This window comes from Cydia strobilella, chromosome 10 (genome assembly GCF_947568885.1).
Source record: "Cydia strobilella chromosome 10, ilCydStro3.1, whole genome shotgun sequence".
In the NCBI taxonomy this organism is placed as follows: domain Eukaryota; kingdom Metazoa; phylum Arthropoda; class Insecta; order Lepidoptera; family Tortricidae; genus Cydia; species Cydia strobilella.
The window spans coordinates 5,529,562-5,545,963 of NC_086050.1; the positions used below are offsets into that span (position 1 = coordinate 5,529,562).

Genomic DNA, 16,402 nt, shown 5'->3' on the forward strand with positions numbered 1-16,402 from the left:
AGAAATTAAGGCCACGTGAATACCTGTATGTGTATGTACTATGGTCAATTTTGTTCTACTCAAAAACTCTTTTAAGTCAAGTTGTGGCTGAATATATTAATCCTAATATAATATACTTAAAAGTTTTGGGCAATAAAGTTAACTCCGTGTTTTTCTTATTCCAGGATGGAGCCACGCAGTTGCAGTTCTGCTCCGACAAATGCCTGAACCAATACAAAATGCACATCTTCTGCAGAGAGACGCAGGCGCATCTCGATCTCAACCCCCACCTGGTGAACGCCTCTTCCACCTCAAACCTCATAACTCCTGAACTCTGGCTCAAAAACTGCAAAAGCAGATCTGCCTCACCAGCATCCGAACGCTCCGGATCTCCCACCGAAGGCACCAAGCCACCAGAAAAAGAAAAAGAGAACAAAACTGCAAGAATATCTCCCTTACCTTTAATAACGATAGCTCCTTCAGCAAAACTAATGAAACCAAAAACACCTGAAGAGCGCGTGCAAAAGTCACCAGAAACTAAAAAAGAATCAAGATTAAAGATGAATTTAAGGAAGCGGAGAACCTCCAAATGTTCCGCCACAGTTACTTCACAAACAGTGAAACACACACCAACTCCCAAAGCCCAGGATCTAAGAATGCGGAGTCCATCTATGGATGGGTCATCACCAGCATCTACAGTTGGCAACAGTGCAATACACTCACCGCCGCATCCAATAAACCCTCATACTTTACCTGCTCCTCATTTCCCTAATCCAATGTACAGTATGCCTCCTCCAGTATTCATGGATAATCATGAGCATAGACCAAATATGTTCCCTCCACGATTTGGCTTTTTGCCGCGACCAGGTATTCCTATGCACCAGGAAAGACCTTGCATTCCGCCTCCTCTAAACTTCCCACCACTAGGCCAAGCACCTCCAGTCACAGTCCTAGTTCCCTACCCTGTAATCCTTCCAATACCCTTACCTATCCCTATTCCGATACCTTTCGCATCTTTCCTCCAAGCACATTGCGCCAGCAAAGTGAAAACTGAATCAATGGACGATGCCGAAGGCCCGTTAGATTTTACAATGAACAGCGATAAAAACAAAGACGAGGAATCCAAGGAAAATAAAAATGATAACACAGAATCAGATAAAAACTCTAATCATAGTGAGGATCGGAGTGAGGAAAAACAAGAAACGGAATCTAGTGAGACTAGTAACGCAGAGCAGACTCTGCCTAAATTCAAAATAACACGATTAGGAAATAAAATGGCGAAGATAGTAACAAAAGCCCGCGAACCTTCAGAGGCCCCCAGGCCTCTCAGGAAAAGACGGAGACTTGTCGAAGTTGCCACTGAAGACGACCCTCTAATCCCGAAGACGAGGAAAATAGTGCAAGTTTAAAATTCTTACGAGTAGATGACACATAATCTCAAATTAATATAATTCCGTTTTATTAAATACATATCACAAATTCATTAATTATAAGGTTTTCTGAAAAACGGATTGGCAGTAGATGGCGCCTAAAAATCAGATTTACGTACGCTAAGCGTAAATATTTCAACATAAACATCTCTTTGAAATGAAATGATAAGTAGACAAAGTTATAATTAAACGTAGATACAACGTGGTGCTAAACATCGTGTGTCTGAAAGAACGCAACAGAAATACATCATCTGTGAAAATTTCAACTGTCTCGGTTGATGAGATACAGCCTGGTGACAGTGGTGACAGACAGACAGTGGAGTCTTAGTAATAAGGTCTCGTTTGTACCGTTTGGGTACGGAAACCTAAAAAAAGATGCATTGAGTAATAAATTAATTAATTTAGTTTGTAGTTTTAGAATTAACCTTTTGAACGCCAAGCATTGACGTAACTCGACGTGACACCGCAATGAAGCAAAATAAAACCTTAGAGAACAATAGTGATTACAAAACAGGATATCGATATTTTCACTGATTTCGTTTTTGACATACTTAGATTAGAAGAACCACTACACAGGTGTTTTACAATATAATATTAGATAATTCTGGCTTTTAGCTCTACTAAAAACCTTTAAATAACGTATTTAAATATCAAAATGTACTTGTAACTTCCACTCAAATCTCTCAATAATGCCACATCACTACTTGGTGGTGACGTCAGGCATCGGACGTGAAGTGCCGTCATGGGCGCACGGAACACTGATAAGCGCGCGTTACTCAGAGATGTGCAAACCCGTTGTCGATTATTATTACCTACTAATTAGCAAACTGCAGTATCGTTACAATAAAATAAATGCATAAGGGGTTACATTATCACAAAAGGTCAGTACCGTCTTTCAAACCAAGTTGTTTAAATTAAGCACGAAAACAAGTACCGTAACAGCACAAATAGCAGAGTTATTTTAGCAAAAACAACTCCTATTACAAAATGTATGGGATTAAGCCATATCTATTATTGATGGCGCTAGCGTGTTTGTCGGAACTGCGCGAAACGATTTCTATTAGGAGATTGTTACTTTCATATAATAATATTATTCCTCCATGACTCGGTCACATCACTAGGCGACGTCAAGTGCCGTTTTTGGCGTGGCTAGCTATGCTATTTACTGGGTAAGTCGTATTATAACATAATGTTGTTTTTTTTAACCTTCTATTCATAGTTGAATTGTAATAAAGTTATACAATAAAGTAGAAGGGCAAAATAAAATAATACAAATACAAACAAAGAAATATAGTTATTTATTCAAGAGTCTTTGATAAATTAAGTTTGGACGGCAAATGACGTCGGCGGCGTGAGTGGCACAAAATGTCGACGACGTGATTTACCGTCTTTGGCGGTCAAAAGGTTAAGACATATTGCGTGCTGGATCTCGGCAGATTGTGACGGACTTTTGTATATACCAACACCTTTTGTACTCACTTTCATGCAATAAAAAAATTATGAATTCCTAATCAATATCAGACCAATACAGAATCACGAACTTGGTCTGACAGCTGAACTAGATGGCGCTGTAGAGCCCCGTATACTATTTATTAGAGATGTAAAGGGTAAAAACGGGACCCTATTACTAAGACTCCGCTGTCCGTACTGTCTGTCTTTCTGTCACCAGGCTGTATCTCATGAACCGTGATAGCTAGACAGTTGAAATTTTCACAGATGATGTATTTCTGTGTCCGCTATAACAACAAATACTATTTTATATATTTATTATAAACTAATTAACTTGTCTACTTGACTATAAACTGAAATAAACTTGAACTATTTTAATTCCGTTCACTGACTTGAACCAAATTAGGCCGGCGTTGTGCTTGAAAGTTTTTACTATAGTTGGTCAAACCAGATTGTCAGTAAATAAGAACAAAAAAAATTATACTCATCCTGTTCTTTTGGGTGCTAGTTAGTACTAGTGTAAGACAAAGATAGTATGATTCTCTCCGTCTATGTTTGAAATGAGACAGTCCTTTGACAAAACATAAGTACCTATGGGAATAGAAGGATTACGAAGAATTTAAAAATTGAAGGCGCAAATGTTGCATCTTAATTAGAGAGAGTGTACGTAGCCCTATTTAAACTACTTGCTATCTCTTTTGCACGCGCATAATTATATTGCTGTCGAGAGCTTCTCTTACCCAAGAAAAGCTAAAGCAATAAAATATTTTATAAAGTTTCTTTAAGGAGTCAGAGGTGGCTCCATCTATTGACTTTTCGTGACTCGGACACCCTTATTAAAGAAATGTATTATTAAAAACAATTTAAATTACTAGTCTTAGTTGTAAGATGTGATGTAGCTCTAAGATCTATATAGATAATAATAAACGCACTGTAAATGTGATATTAGTAACTTATTAACTAATATATAAATGGAATTAAAATCTCATTATGACACGTTGTTTTGTTTTAATTAAAAAGTCGATAAAGGAAAACAACGGTAATCTTATATTGACCGGGATATAGACCGTGATTACCTTTTGTATTGTTTTTGAGGTCCCGATGTTTCTTGTTCACGAATCACGTTGCTGGTAATCACGGTCTATATCGCCCGGTCAATATAAGTCTCGGTAATGTTTGATGCCAAAAGGAGGACTATTTGAATCTTAATATTTGACGCACCATTGCATTATAAGCATTCTGTCAATGTACCTATGTTGTTAAGATATGTATTTGTTAATGTAATATGTGCAAATGCGTCGCCAGGGGGAGGCATGGGGGCAGATGTCCCAAAGAGAAAATCTGGAGACCATATCCTAATTTATTACAAAATACAGCACCATCTAGTATGTAATTTTGTAACTAACCCAAAACAATCAGTTGTCAACATTTAAAAAATCTGCGCACACAAGCACTGGATGAGAATATAAATTCAGATAAAAAAAAAAACCTAATGACCGATTATAATTTAAGTATGTATACACGGTGGCTAAAAAATAAGTGCATTCCCGTTGCCAGGGAGGTTTCGGGATTATACTGAGCACCTTTTAGGATCAACCCCGAAATCGCGAAAAAAAATTTGGCTGTTCATACATTTTTGCTGGTCCATTTTTATGGGAGCGTAAATTTTATTTTCGCGATTGCGCGATAGTAAAAGTTGCTCAGTATAATCTCAAAACCTCTCTGACAACGGGAATGTACTTATTTATTAGCAATTCTGTATAAGTCTATCTCCATAATTTTATTTACTTTCTTGCGTCAGGTGTCATCAATATGTCCAATTAAATAAATCCTTAAATATTGCTAGGTATCAATAAGAATTTTGTTATTACTACGTAGTATAAAACAAAGTCGCCTCATGCTATATGTCTGTCCCTATGTATGCTTAGATCTTTAAAACTACGCAACGGATTTTGATACGGTTTTTTTTAATAGATAGAGCAAAGATGTAACTCCGTAATAGATGGATACAGTCTAAGGAAAAAACGTGCCTCGAAAATAACGAAAATTTGATTCTCGATCAAATGGCGCCACTACCTTTGGCCAACTCTCGTATAGAGGGCGTGGATGTTTCGTTTGTTATTTAACAATTTTAACGCATATCAGTGAAAGAGCTACATGGGTCAAAATCATAGAAATAATTAATGCAAATTAAAAAAAATAATTTATCCATATTTAAATACATTTTATCGTATTTTTATAAATCTTCATTTTTAGTTTTAAAGTGTGTCGATAGATGGCAGTGAATTTACTGTGGTTACAAAATTTACTATGACCAGTACCGCTCTATGATAGAGTGATTCAAGAGGAAGGTTTATATGTATAATACATTAGCATTGCACCCGTGCGAAGCCGGGGCGGGTCGCTAGTCTACAATAAATTGAATACTACATAAAAGAATTTAGAATAGGCACGCACCTGTAGTAATATTGACTTTAATACGAGACATGAGTCATTCACAATAGGTATCTAAGTATTTTAAGTTATTTATTTATTTAATCGTATGGCGATATAGTCACATAGGCAAAAATTATGTACAGTATATTATTTTATAAGGCAACATCCAAGTTTTGCAACCACTGCACAGCATCGGCCGTCAAGTCTAATAGGTCATCCAGGCCACCCGAGTATGCGCGGAGTGGGCACCGCTGGATGATGTGCTCCATGGTCTGGTCCTCGATGCCGCAATCGCACAGCGCAGAGTCACTCCAGCCCCACTTATGCCGGAAGAAGTTGCATCGCCCGTGCCCGGTTCTTAGGCGGTTTAAGCGACACCATAGTTTCCTAGGAAGGTCGGTCCCCTTGCTCATGATAGTCGGATCTATATTCGCGGCCGGGGTACCGTCAGCTTGCTTCATCCATTCTTGTTTCCAGTGCTGCTGTACGTCGAAGGAACTTTGTGTGAGTGTTGCAGCGGCTGTGTATGCCGGGCGACGGGACTTTAGTCTCGCCATAGGCGGGTCGGTAAACTCCTCATGCATTGGGAGAGAAGGGCATGCTCTGATCTTGTTACTTTCTCTTAGCAGCGCCTGTTTCCTTCTCAGATGTGGAGGCGGGATTCGACTAAGCGCCGGAAGCCAGTGGAAAGGTGTAGATTTCACTGTCCCAGTAATGCATCTCATGGTGACATTGAGCTTCGAGTCTACCAATTGCGTGTGTGCACTTTGTAGCCAAATTGGAGCACAGTAATCTGCAGTGGGATAGACGAGTCCCAGAGCCGTTGAACGGAGACATTCCGCAGATGCCCCCCATGAGGTGCCACACAACTTGTGCAGTATGTTGTTCCGGGTCGATACTTTGCGCGAGAGCTTGGTGAGGTGTTCTTTGTAGCTTAGGGTTCTGTCTAAAGTAATGCCCAGGTATGTTGGGAAAGGGTTGTAAGGTATCTTTTCGCCACCCATAGTGACAGTTGGCTCGTGTTTAGCAAGGTGGTTGCTTAGGTGAAAGCAGGACACTTCTGTTTTCCTGGCGCTCGGTATGAGTCTCCACTCTCGAAAATACGCTTCCAAGGTCCCCAAATCCGCAGTAAGCTGGCTCTCGCCTTCCCCAAATGTACGGCTCTGGGCTACCAGGGCAATATCGTCCGCATAAATAAACTTTCTGGCTGTGGTTTGTGGCAGGTCGTGGATATAAAGGTTGAACAGCTGTGGTGCCAGGACAGATCCCTGAGGGAGCCCATTGTTCAATTTCCTCTTCCTACTCTTCTGGTCGCCGAGGAAGACCTCGAACTCCCTTTCACTGAGCATGTTGCACAGTAGGTCTGCGATTTCTCGGCGTATTTTAAGTACTTTATATGTATGTACGAGTGGTGAGTTAATTTGACAAATAATTAAATAGTGTGCAGTTTTTAAGGGGCCCACTGACTATCAGTCCGCCGGACGGTATCGGCCTGTCAGTTAGAACAAAAATTTGACAGTTCCGACCAACTGACAGGCCGATATCGTCCGGCGGACTGGTAATCAGTGGGCCCCTTTCAACGGTTAAGAGGGAAGTATTATATTAGGTACGTACTCGTCCATACAAAAAGAAAAAATGTTTTTCCACTTCTAAATATTTTCCATTCTCCATATTTTTTTAGTACGTTATTGGCACAATTGAAAGACTAAGTAGGTTTATAATAGGTATCCCTTTTTTCAAAATTTGCAATAAAAAAAATTATATACACTTTTATTTAAAGCGAAACCTATTAAACCTAGAATATATTATGCTAAAGCGATCGACATAAAATCAAAGTGATTTGTTAAGATTTAGTTAGTGGAAACCGTTTTCTCCCGAAATGGAAATTGTATGAAAAAAAAGTACTTAATGTCAGTAGCTTCCCTCTTAAGTCTTAAGGGTCGTCAACGCCCTTGTGGTTTTAAAATGAGAGCGGAACTACGTTTGTATGGGGAGGTACAATTCGGCCGAGCTTGCCGGGGACTCTTAACAGGTTAGAATCAGACCAAACTAACTGTGCAGCGATTTTGATAGCAGACTGTGCAAGCACAGATTATATAATAGTTCTGTGCAAGTGTTATTTTAAACGTCAAACTTCTATGAAATTATGACGTCTACAATAACACTAACACAGTTTGTGATATCAAAATCGCTGCCGAGTTTTCTGCCAAGGAGATTGAATCTCAAAAATTCGCTTAGTTAAAATCGATATTAGTCTGGATTTCTCACGATGTTTTTCTTCGCTGAAAGTGATTGCGATTAATTGACCTCGTGAGCTATGACAAAACCGGCCAAGTGCGAGTCGGACTCGCGCACCGAGGGTTCCGTACTTTTTAGTATTTGTTGTTATAGCGGCAACAGAAATACATCATCTGTGAAAATTTCAACTGTCTATCACGGTTCATGAGATACTGACTGGTGACAGACAGACAGACGGACAGCGGAGTCTTAGTAACAGGGTCCCGTTTTTTACCCTTTAGGTACGGAACCCTAGAAACTGTCATTGCCTACACACTCTAATCTAAGAAATTAGAATAAGTACCTAGGTACCTATTAAACACCCATGCGCTAAACGAGGTCTATTTTTATTTAATACTACATTCTACCCAATCTAACACATTATATAGGTATGACAGGATAAGATTAGCAGTCAGTGGCCTATGTCAAAACAATAACAGTATAATCTAAAGTTATCTCCAATGCTTACATCGCCTCCCTTAGCAAAACAAGTTTGGCAAACATTGGCCAAATAACACGTTACATTTATATCATAACGTGTTCTGGTAGTCGTGATGTGCTGAGAATAATTTGAAAACTTGTTTTGAATTCGAATCATGTTTTTCAGCGATTTTTCCGTCCCCTCTAGTATAAAAAAAAATGATGAATCTCCCTTCGCTGTTTGTTACGTTCGTTCGTTATATTTTCGACGCCCTCTGCGTTGTTTATAATTTTTACCGAGATTTGTAATAGTTCGCGAACCACAAGTTAAAAAATACTGAATCTGTGCACTGAATGGATGAAATGAATGAAAAGAAACATCTTTATTTTTAGGCAACTAGTGACCCACTTTTATATCAGTTTCTGTCTTGCAAACTGTTTTCAATTTTTTTAATTATAACCATCTACTGTATACTGTATTAGAACTATTAAGATTGAAGAGTGATCGATTGAAGTGACTGAAACAGTGAAATAAAACAGTTTTTAAAATTCAAATTGTTTATTTCCTCGATTTACTGAGAAAAAAATCACTAAAAACCATTGGAAAATATCTTTCAAACATTTAAACTTAATTTACTAACAGCTCGGCCGCACAAGGTGGTTCGCCTCTACCGGCATTTGTACTCATGAGATCCAAATATAATTTTTATAATACATGATCAGTATCATATTCAATAATCCAAAAATCATTAAAGCATTAACATAATTAAGTTCTCAGATAAAATGTAACTTTTTGTTGGTTGTTTAGTTATTAATGCAGCTTAAAAATCCAATTAGTAATTGTCCTTAACAACAAACAGCTACCTTTTATATTAAAACGTCACATTTAATACATTATTCAAAGGCAATTCTGGCACAATTTCATACTCAAGTTTCATAGAATACATACATGTCAATTTATTTTTCATTTTAGTAGCAGCATCTAAAGCATTCTATAAACATTGTTTACGAAATACTATTTTTCAGTTATACGGTTTTGCATCAGGCAGTCTATTTTATTGTTAAATTTCGTTGATAAATGCATTTAACTAATTCTTATTATTGTATAAGTTCCAGAGTGTGATGGCACCATCCAGGCCGCCTGCTGCCATGATGTTTGCATTCCAGAAAGAGACCTTTTGAGAAGAATAGCAGACATCTTGTATGGCTTGTCGGTGTTCCGTAAGCACAACTAATGGTCTCAAAGAAAACCAGGAAAATATGCGGATGTGCCCATCCCATCCGCCCGATACAAACACCTTTCCATCCATGCGAGACTGGACTTTATTAACTCCAGCATTCTTGATAGTGATGTCCGTCTTGTGGGCCAAGCTTGAGTCTTTTCTCCCTATACTAAAAATCTGTATCACATCCGAGGCATTGCCAATTATGCCTCTTTGCTGTTCAATATGGTAGTCCACGGACATGGGACATTCCTTCGTTTGCAACTTGCTGATGCATTGACTAGTGTTGAGATCCCACAGGAGGAGCCAGCCAGCCTCGTAACCCGCTAGGAGGCAATGCTTGTCACTTGATATCTCAATATACTTCAAACACATTGGGTCTCCTAGCTTGAGTGAGCTGTCTGGTTCCAAGCAACCAGTTTTTTCTCCGGCAAAACTATAAATGGAAATTTTTGAATCTTTATCAGGTACATAGAGTGTTTTGAGTTTTGTGTTGGCGTCAAATCTACAAAAGCCTGGGTAGTCTATGTCGACAATGGCATCTTCTTTGTAGCCGGTGTTGGTGAGGTCAAAGACTTTGTACTTGCCGCCTTTTTCTTGGGTGATGAGCTGACTGTCGGTGTGCATGAGGTGAAGTATGGGAGCTTGACCAACTTGGATCTTCTGCTGCACTCGGTTAGTCTGAAAATTACAAGAAAATAATTAATAATGCACTTCCTAATAATTAATCCATATATTTTGCCAATGGTTTTCATTTTTCTCAGGTGAAAACACCAATTTACCACTTGATTATTGTTAGCTACCTATAAAATACATTTAAATCATAGAGTGATTCTTCTTTTGTGTTGCATATCAAAATCAAAAGAAATAATTTATATGTTGAAAAGCCAATCAATTCCACTAAAACAATGTAGAAACAGAATACTTTAAAGTATTAAATACAAAACAGGGTAGTTATAGTTAATACATTTCCGCCTCAGTGCGCCTTCAGTGAACTCCTTTAAAAACAGACTCGACAAACATTTTACGAATGGACAGAACACAAGTGCAGGACATTGATATGCACGTATCAGCTATTTTAAGCTGCCTGTGCATTCGTATATATATAATAATATATATAATATATAATAATATTTAAATTTATTATAATTTCACCAACAAATTGAACATTCAGAACCCAAATACAGACAAAAATGAAAAAAAACTGGACAAGTGCGAGTCAGACTCGCCCACCGAGGGTTCCGTACCTTTTAGTATTTGTTGTTATAGCGGTAACAGAAATACATCATCTGTGAAAATTTCAACTGTCTAGCTATCATGGCTCATGAGATACAGCCTGGTGACAGGCAGACAGACAGCGGTCTTAGTAATAGGGTCCCGTTTTTACCCTTTGGGTACGGAACCCTAAAAAAGCAAAATGATAATAATAATAGCAAAGTATAGCAGACGCTATAAAAATTGGGTTACCCGCACTGTAGGACAATGTAATTAATTTTTCTAGGTCAGAAAATGACGGTAGTAAACAAAGGAATTGCGCACAACGCAGAGGCACGCGGCGACAGTATATTACGCAGTTACACGTGCCAAGAACAACGCTTACAGCATCCTTGAAATACAGTATCTCACCTGAAGGTTGAATGCATAAACATAACCATTTTTCGAACCGGCTAGTAACCTCTCCAGACCGCCAGGAAGAAAGCTAAATGCCAGCGAATATACTGGCGTGTTGTCAACATTACGGATAGTATAAACCGGATCGGGAGGTAACAGTGCCATTTCTGGTCAAGCTCAAACCGAAATACGTGATCGGAATTTAAAAACAAAATAATAATAAATTAATCAAGCCATCAGTAACTGAACCATAACTACGCGCAACACAAAACTGACACAAAAATATATAACAAAAGTTTCAACGTCGGCACATTGCTATGTTCAGAACACATGCCTCAGACGTATTAAGCCTTGTGAATTTTGCAAAATTATTTAGTTAAGTTAAACTATTTATATAATTTTTTATCAGCTCATTTATAAATCAATAGTTATAGTATGTTGAAACGCTTCTGTGATTGCCGTATTTCAAAGTAATAATAAATTTTATAGCATTCGCTGATGAAATGGTGTATACTTTTGAACGAATATTTATGACAGTTATTTATTTCTGGCAATACATGTTGTTTATTTCTTTTTTTAAAAGTGTCTTACACTATCGGATTTGGTCAACCGTATGCAGAGTATACCAAAGAGAATTGAATCACTACGTTTTAAGAGACGGCACTGTCGAACAAGCCTTGAACCGAATTAGGAACGTACTTTGTACGAAGTACGAACACACCAAATACATGTCAATACTGCCAACACAAAAAAAGCAACGCTAGGGTTCGACACTTCCAGTGCCTACTGTTTATCGATATCGATAAATGTCCGATACGTGCTGCTGTACTGTACTACTGTAACAGTACATTTTAAGTATCACGAGAATTAATAAAATAAAAGCAAAATATAAAAATAATTTTATTTTACATACACCATAAAGATAATTTATTATTTAAGTAGGCATATTACAATGCGCTTAATATGAACGTCAAATAAAGCTACACCGGCTCAGGCACTGGATGGAAAATGATCTGCACAAATGAATTTGTTTTCATTCAGCTTTTGAATAGGTAAATACGTAAAAATCCTTATTTCCTGTTAGCTTCACCCATAATTGACATCTGAAATATTAAAATTAAAAAAAAATTAAATTATCGTTTATTTCGAGCTCATGGCACATAAAATGTTAGTACTTACAATAAAACTTAAAAAACTATGTTAGTGACAGTAATAATTTCCTAACTAAATTTACAGTTACTATACACTGTTACTGGGCTTGTGAAGCCCACAACAGTGCATTATGTACGGACAATCCATTCTATCCGCAATCATAGACAGGATGGTGTTGGGGCTGGCGCGCATGCGCCGTACTAGCGATGCGGCTCGCAGGCGCATTGCTGCTTTAAAACAGGTTACGCGCGCCTCGGCGAACATTTGTGAGGCGCTGCAAAAGCGCGGCAGCCCCATCAACACCCGGAACGCGTTATTACCTATATATTGAACTTGTAGGGCCCTGTATGACGCTTTTGTAAATTTGCTCCACAGGCTGCACGTGTAAAAAGTGGTACAAAAAGCCCTGAATAGGGTTATTTTACAGTCATTAGAGCAGCGTGCAAACCTGCGGGCAATCATATTAGCTCTTATCGACAGGGCCCTACGTTCACGTTCAATATCTGCATTGTCCTTGAGGTCGGTGGTGAGTAAATGCCCTAGGTATTTATATTTAAACACTCTTTCGAGGTCCACCGAGTTCAAACCTATGGGTGGTACTTCAGATGGTAGAATAGCATCGACCCCAAAAACCATGTACTGACTTTTGCTGACATTATATCTCAGCCCGTGCGCTTGCGCATAGTCCTCACAAACCTTAAGCAGTCTCCTCATACCGCAGACTGACGCGCTCAGCAGCACCATATCGTCGGCATAACTCAGATTGTTAACGTTAACACCATCTACGTGACAGCCTATATGCATGCTGCTGAGCGCGACAATCAGCTCATTTATATACAGGTTGAATAGAGCTGGCGAGCTCAACCCCCCCTGCCTCACACCGCATTCCATGACATACGACTCAGATAGCGTACCAGCCCACCGAACGTAGTTGATCTGGTTTCCATACCAATATCTGAATAAAAATATGAGTTCCTGAGGTAAGTTTATTGACTCAAGTTTTTTCCATAGCAGATTGTAGGAAACCAGATCAAATGCCCTCGATAGGTCTAGGTAGCATGCATATACTGGCGTGTTTCTCGTCACATAGTACGCAACAGTGTGCTTAAGGCTCAAAACGGCGCTTTCAGTGGACAGTCCGGGTCTAAACCCAAACTGGTTATCGTGCGGTAAAAGTACTTTGTTTAACTGAGCGTTAAGCACACCGTCGAGCACTTTTGCAGCAATAGTCGCCAGAGATATTGGTCTATACCTATAGTTGCACTTATCTGATAAATCCCCGGTTTTATTTTTTACAACTGGTACAACTATAGTTTTAATTAAATCTGGAGGCAGGTAAGAATGTGCAAGACAGAGAGAAAAGAACATCGCCAAAACGCGTGTTATATGTTGACCAGCATAGCGCAGATGCTCGACACTGAGGCCATCATGACCTGGTGATTTGCCTCCCGATATTGACTTAATGGCTTTTGCCACTTCGTGGGCCGATATTGTCATCACCTTTGTGTCATTCATAGCCCCAGTGACGGCATTCTTCCCACAAGAGTTTAAGGGCTTCACAATAAAGTGTTCCCTAAAGACGTTGGCAATTTCTCTAGGGTCATTTACACCATCGACACTCACGGGAGGGCCAGGCCGCACATTAAGTTTACTGGTCGACTTCCAAAAGGCCGAAAAGTCATTATTTGAATGATGTGTAGCCAATATGTCCATTTGAATTTGTTGTTGATGGTCTTGGCACCACTTTAATTTGGATTTAAATATACGCCTGTTTTCACACATTTCGTCAAACTGAATACCTACTGTCGGCTTCCCAGCATAAACCCACTCCAAAAATGACTGTCTTGCCCTCCCATGGGCATCCTTGACGTGTTTGTTCCAGCCAATAATACGATGTTTAGACTCACTAAGGGCCGATATAATGTCAAAATACAAGTTATTTAATATTAGCTGATGACATGGTTCATTACAATATCTGTCGCCACATTCTATAAATTGAGAGGGGAACTGAATAACTTTTAGCCTATTGTTACATTCCATCGTATACATCGCAATCTGTTCCTCAGATCTTTCTCCCCAAACTGCATAATTACTTTTTATATTACTAGACACCGCTAACCTCGGTTTTAAACAATTAATGTTACATTTAACGATAAGGGGGAAATGATCCGACCAGAATACTCCATAATCTACATACATATTATAAATAGAACACAAAGCAGATTGCGAAACAATGCAATGGTCCAACCACCGATTGGATACCACCGCAATATAAAGGGATTATCGATAAAATGTTCGCACACTATTCGTGTCTTAGATTACCTAGTTTTTTACAAGAAGACTTTATTCACAGAATGTTTTCGTTTTAATTATGGATTGTAGACGATTAAAACTACTTCACACTAATAATTTAGGAACTGCTAACGACTCAGTTTAAAATAAAAATATCGCATAAAAACACCAGTTTACCGACCTGTTCGGATCAAGTGGAAATCTGGCCAAAATACGTTTGAAGTTAGACTTCTTACACGCCTGACACCACAAACTTCATATTTTTCTTTAACGATTTGCCCCCCATTTAAATAACAGCTAAAGTTATGTTGTCTAAAACACAATACTAGAAGTAGTTTTAATCGTCTACAATCCATAATTAAAACGAAAACATTCTTTGAGTAAAGTCTTCTTGTAAAAAACTAGGTAACCTAATACACAAATAGTGTACGAACAACTTATCGATAATCCCTTTTTATTTCAGATGTCGATTATGGGTAAAGCTAACAGGAAATGAGGATTTTTACGTATTTACCTATTCAAAAGCTGAATGAAAACAAATTCGTTTGTGGAAATCATTTTCCATCCAGTGCCTGAGCCGGTGTAGCTTTATTTGACGTTCATATTAAGCGCCTACTTGAATAATAAATTATCTTTATCATGTAAAATAAAATTATTTTTATATTTTGATTTTATTTTATTAATTCTCGTGATACTTAAAATTTACTGTTACAGTAGTACAGTACAGCACGTATCGCACATTTATCGATATCGATAAACAGCAGGTACTGGAAGTGTCGAACCCTAGCGTGGCTTTTTTTTTTGTGTTGGCAGTATTGACATGTATTTGGTGTATTGGCACTAAGTACGTTCCTAATTTGGTTCAAGGCTTGTTTGAGAGTGCCGACTCTAAAATGTAGTGATTCAATTCTCTTTGTGCGGCGCACCAAGCTCGCGGTATGGTGCGGTAGTGTGTTACGAGTATTGCTGGAAAGTGTAAAAACGTTTTAACAAGTGGCGCTAGTGAGCCCCGCATCGTCGTACCCCTCCCTCATACCGCTCCTACGCCTATTTGGCAGCCGAGGCCCGAGTTGTCATTGTCAAATCAAATCACAATTCAGACCACAGAAAGTGGTGCAGCGTTTACAATTTGCCACTTTTATGAATGAGAATTTAATAAATCTTGCCTGTATAATGGGTGACATAAGTAAATTATGAAGAATAATTCGATCGCGGCGTTCACAAATGGCTGCGGATTCGCTATTAAAAACGGGGAAAAACTCGAAGTATATATCGTATAGAAAGATTTTGTACCATAGGTTTTTCGTTGGGTTGCTGTTGTTTATATTGGTGACTTTAGCGATTACTGTGTTGTTTAATGCTCTGTCGAGTAGTTCGCCGCGGACAGTTGTGCACGAAGCAGTGAATTTGGACCGTAGTGTTGTGGTGAAGTTGGGGCAAGATGCAGCTACAGCGCAACCCAGGGATGCAAACTGCACTTACTGGGAGTGCTTTAACGTGTACCGGTGCGGCAGAGGCGGCCACAATAAGATAACAATATACATATACCCGAGAACGGACTTCCACACGCCAGAGGGTCCTATATCAGAATTTTCTAGAGAATTTTACGTAATTTTAGATACTATAAGACATAGTAAATATTATACAGCGAATCCAGAGGAGGCGTGCTTGCTAATTCCTAGTATAGACACTCTAAATCAACGTAGTTTTTTAAGCAAACATGTATCACAGGCTTTCAACATTCTTTCACAGTAAGTAGACAATGGTTTGTTAATATTTAATTGATTTTCTATTTAAGTTAATTAAGATGATCTAACTTGCTTCAGCAATCTGACCCATTTCACAATTTCTGCTTAAAACTTTTTGTTTACTGGGTTATCACCTCTGCAGCTGACTCTACATTCTGTTTCAATGTAATTGAAATCTTTTATTTTACTGACTTTTGGAAATTGAACCCTATTGATTATAAATATTATAGGACATTCTTACACAAATTGACTAAGCCCCAGAGTAAGCTCAAGAAGGCTTGTGTTTTGGGTACTTAGACAATGATAACCAATATCTGTGCTTATCACACAAATAAATGCCTTTACCGGGATTCAAACCCAGGACCATCGGCTTCACAGGCAGGGT

General features: G+C 38.6%; 4 protein-coding genes across 4 annotated transcripts in view; 3 read left to right on the forward strand and 1 right to left on the reverse strand.

Moving 5' to 3' along the window:
• Positions 1-3,856, forward strand: part of LOC134744875 (sine oculis-binding protein homolog) — a 41,188-nt gene extending 37,332 nt beyond the window's left edge. Inside the window, exon 4 of the mRNA XM_063678815.1 lies at positions 165-3,856. Coding sequence (XP_063534885.1) covers positions 165-1,388 — 1,224 coding nt within the window. The 3' untranslated portion in view covers positions 1,389-3,856. The remainder of the gene's footprint in view (positions 1-164) is intronic.
• LOC134744681 (transmembrane emp24 domain-containing protein eca) overlaps positions 1-16,402 on the forward strand; it is a 351,400-nt gene that overhangs the window by 244,078 nt on the left and 90,920 nt on the right. The gene's annotated exons all lie outside the window — the stretch shown is intronic.
• Positions 8,532-11,116, reverse strand: LOC134744876 (guanine nucleotide-binding protein subunit beta-like protein 1). Its single transcript, XM_063678817.1, has 2 exons — positions 10,841-11,116; positions 8,532-9,895 (listed from the first exon to the last, which is right to left on the reverse strand). The coding sequence occupies exons 1-2, from the start codon at positions 10,988-10,990 to the stop codon at positions 9,080-9,082; spliced, it is 966 nt and encodes a 321-aa protein (XP_063534887.1). The 5' UTR covers positions 10,991-11,116; the 3' UTR covers positions 8,532-9,079.
• LOC134744564 (exostosin-2) overlaps positions 15,358-16,402 on the forward strand; it is a 60,571-nt gene continuing 59,526 nt past the window's right edge. Inside the window, exon 1 of the mRNA XM_063678402.1 lies at positions 15,358-16,020. Coding sequence (XP_063534472.1) covers positions 15,494-16,020 — 527 coding nt within the window. The 5' untranslated portion in view covers positions 15,358-15,493. The remainder of the gene's footprint in view (positions 16,021-16,402) is intronic.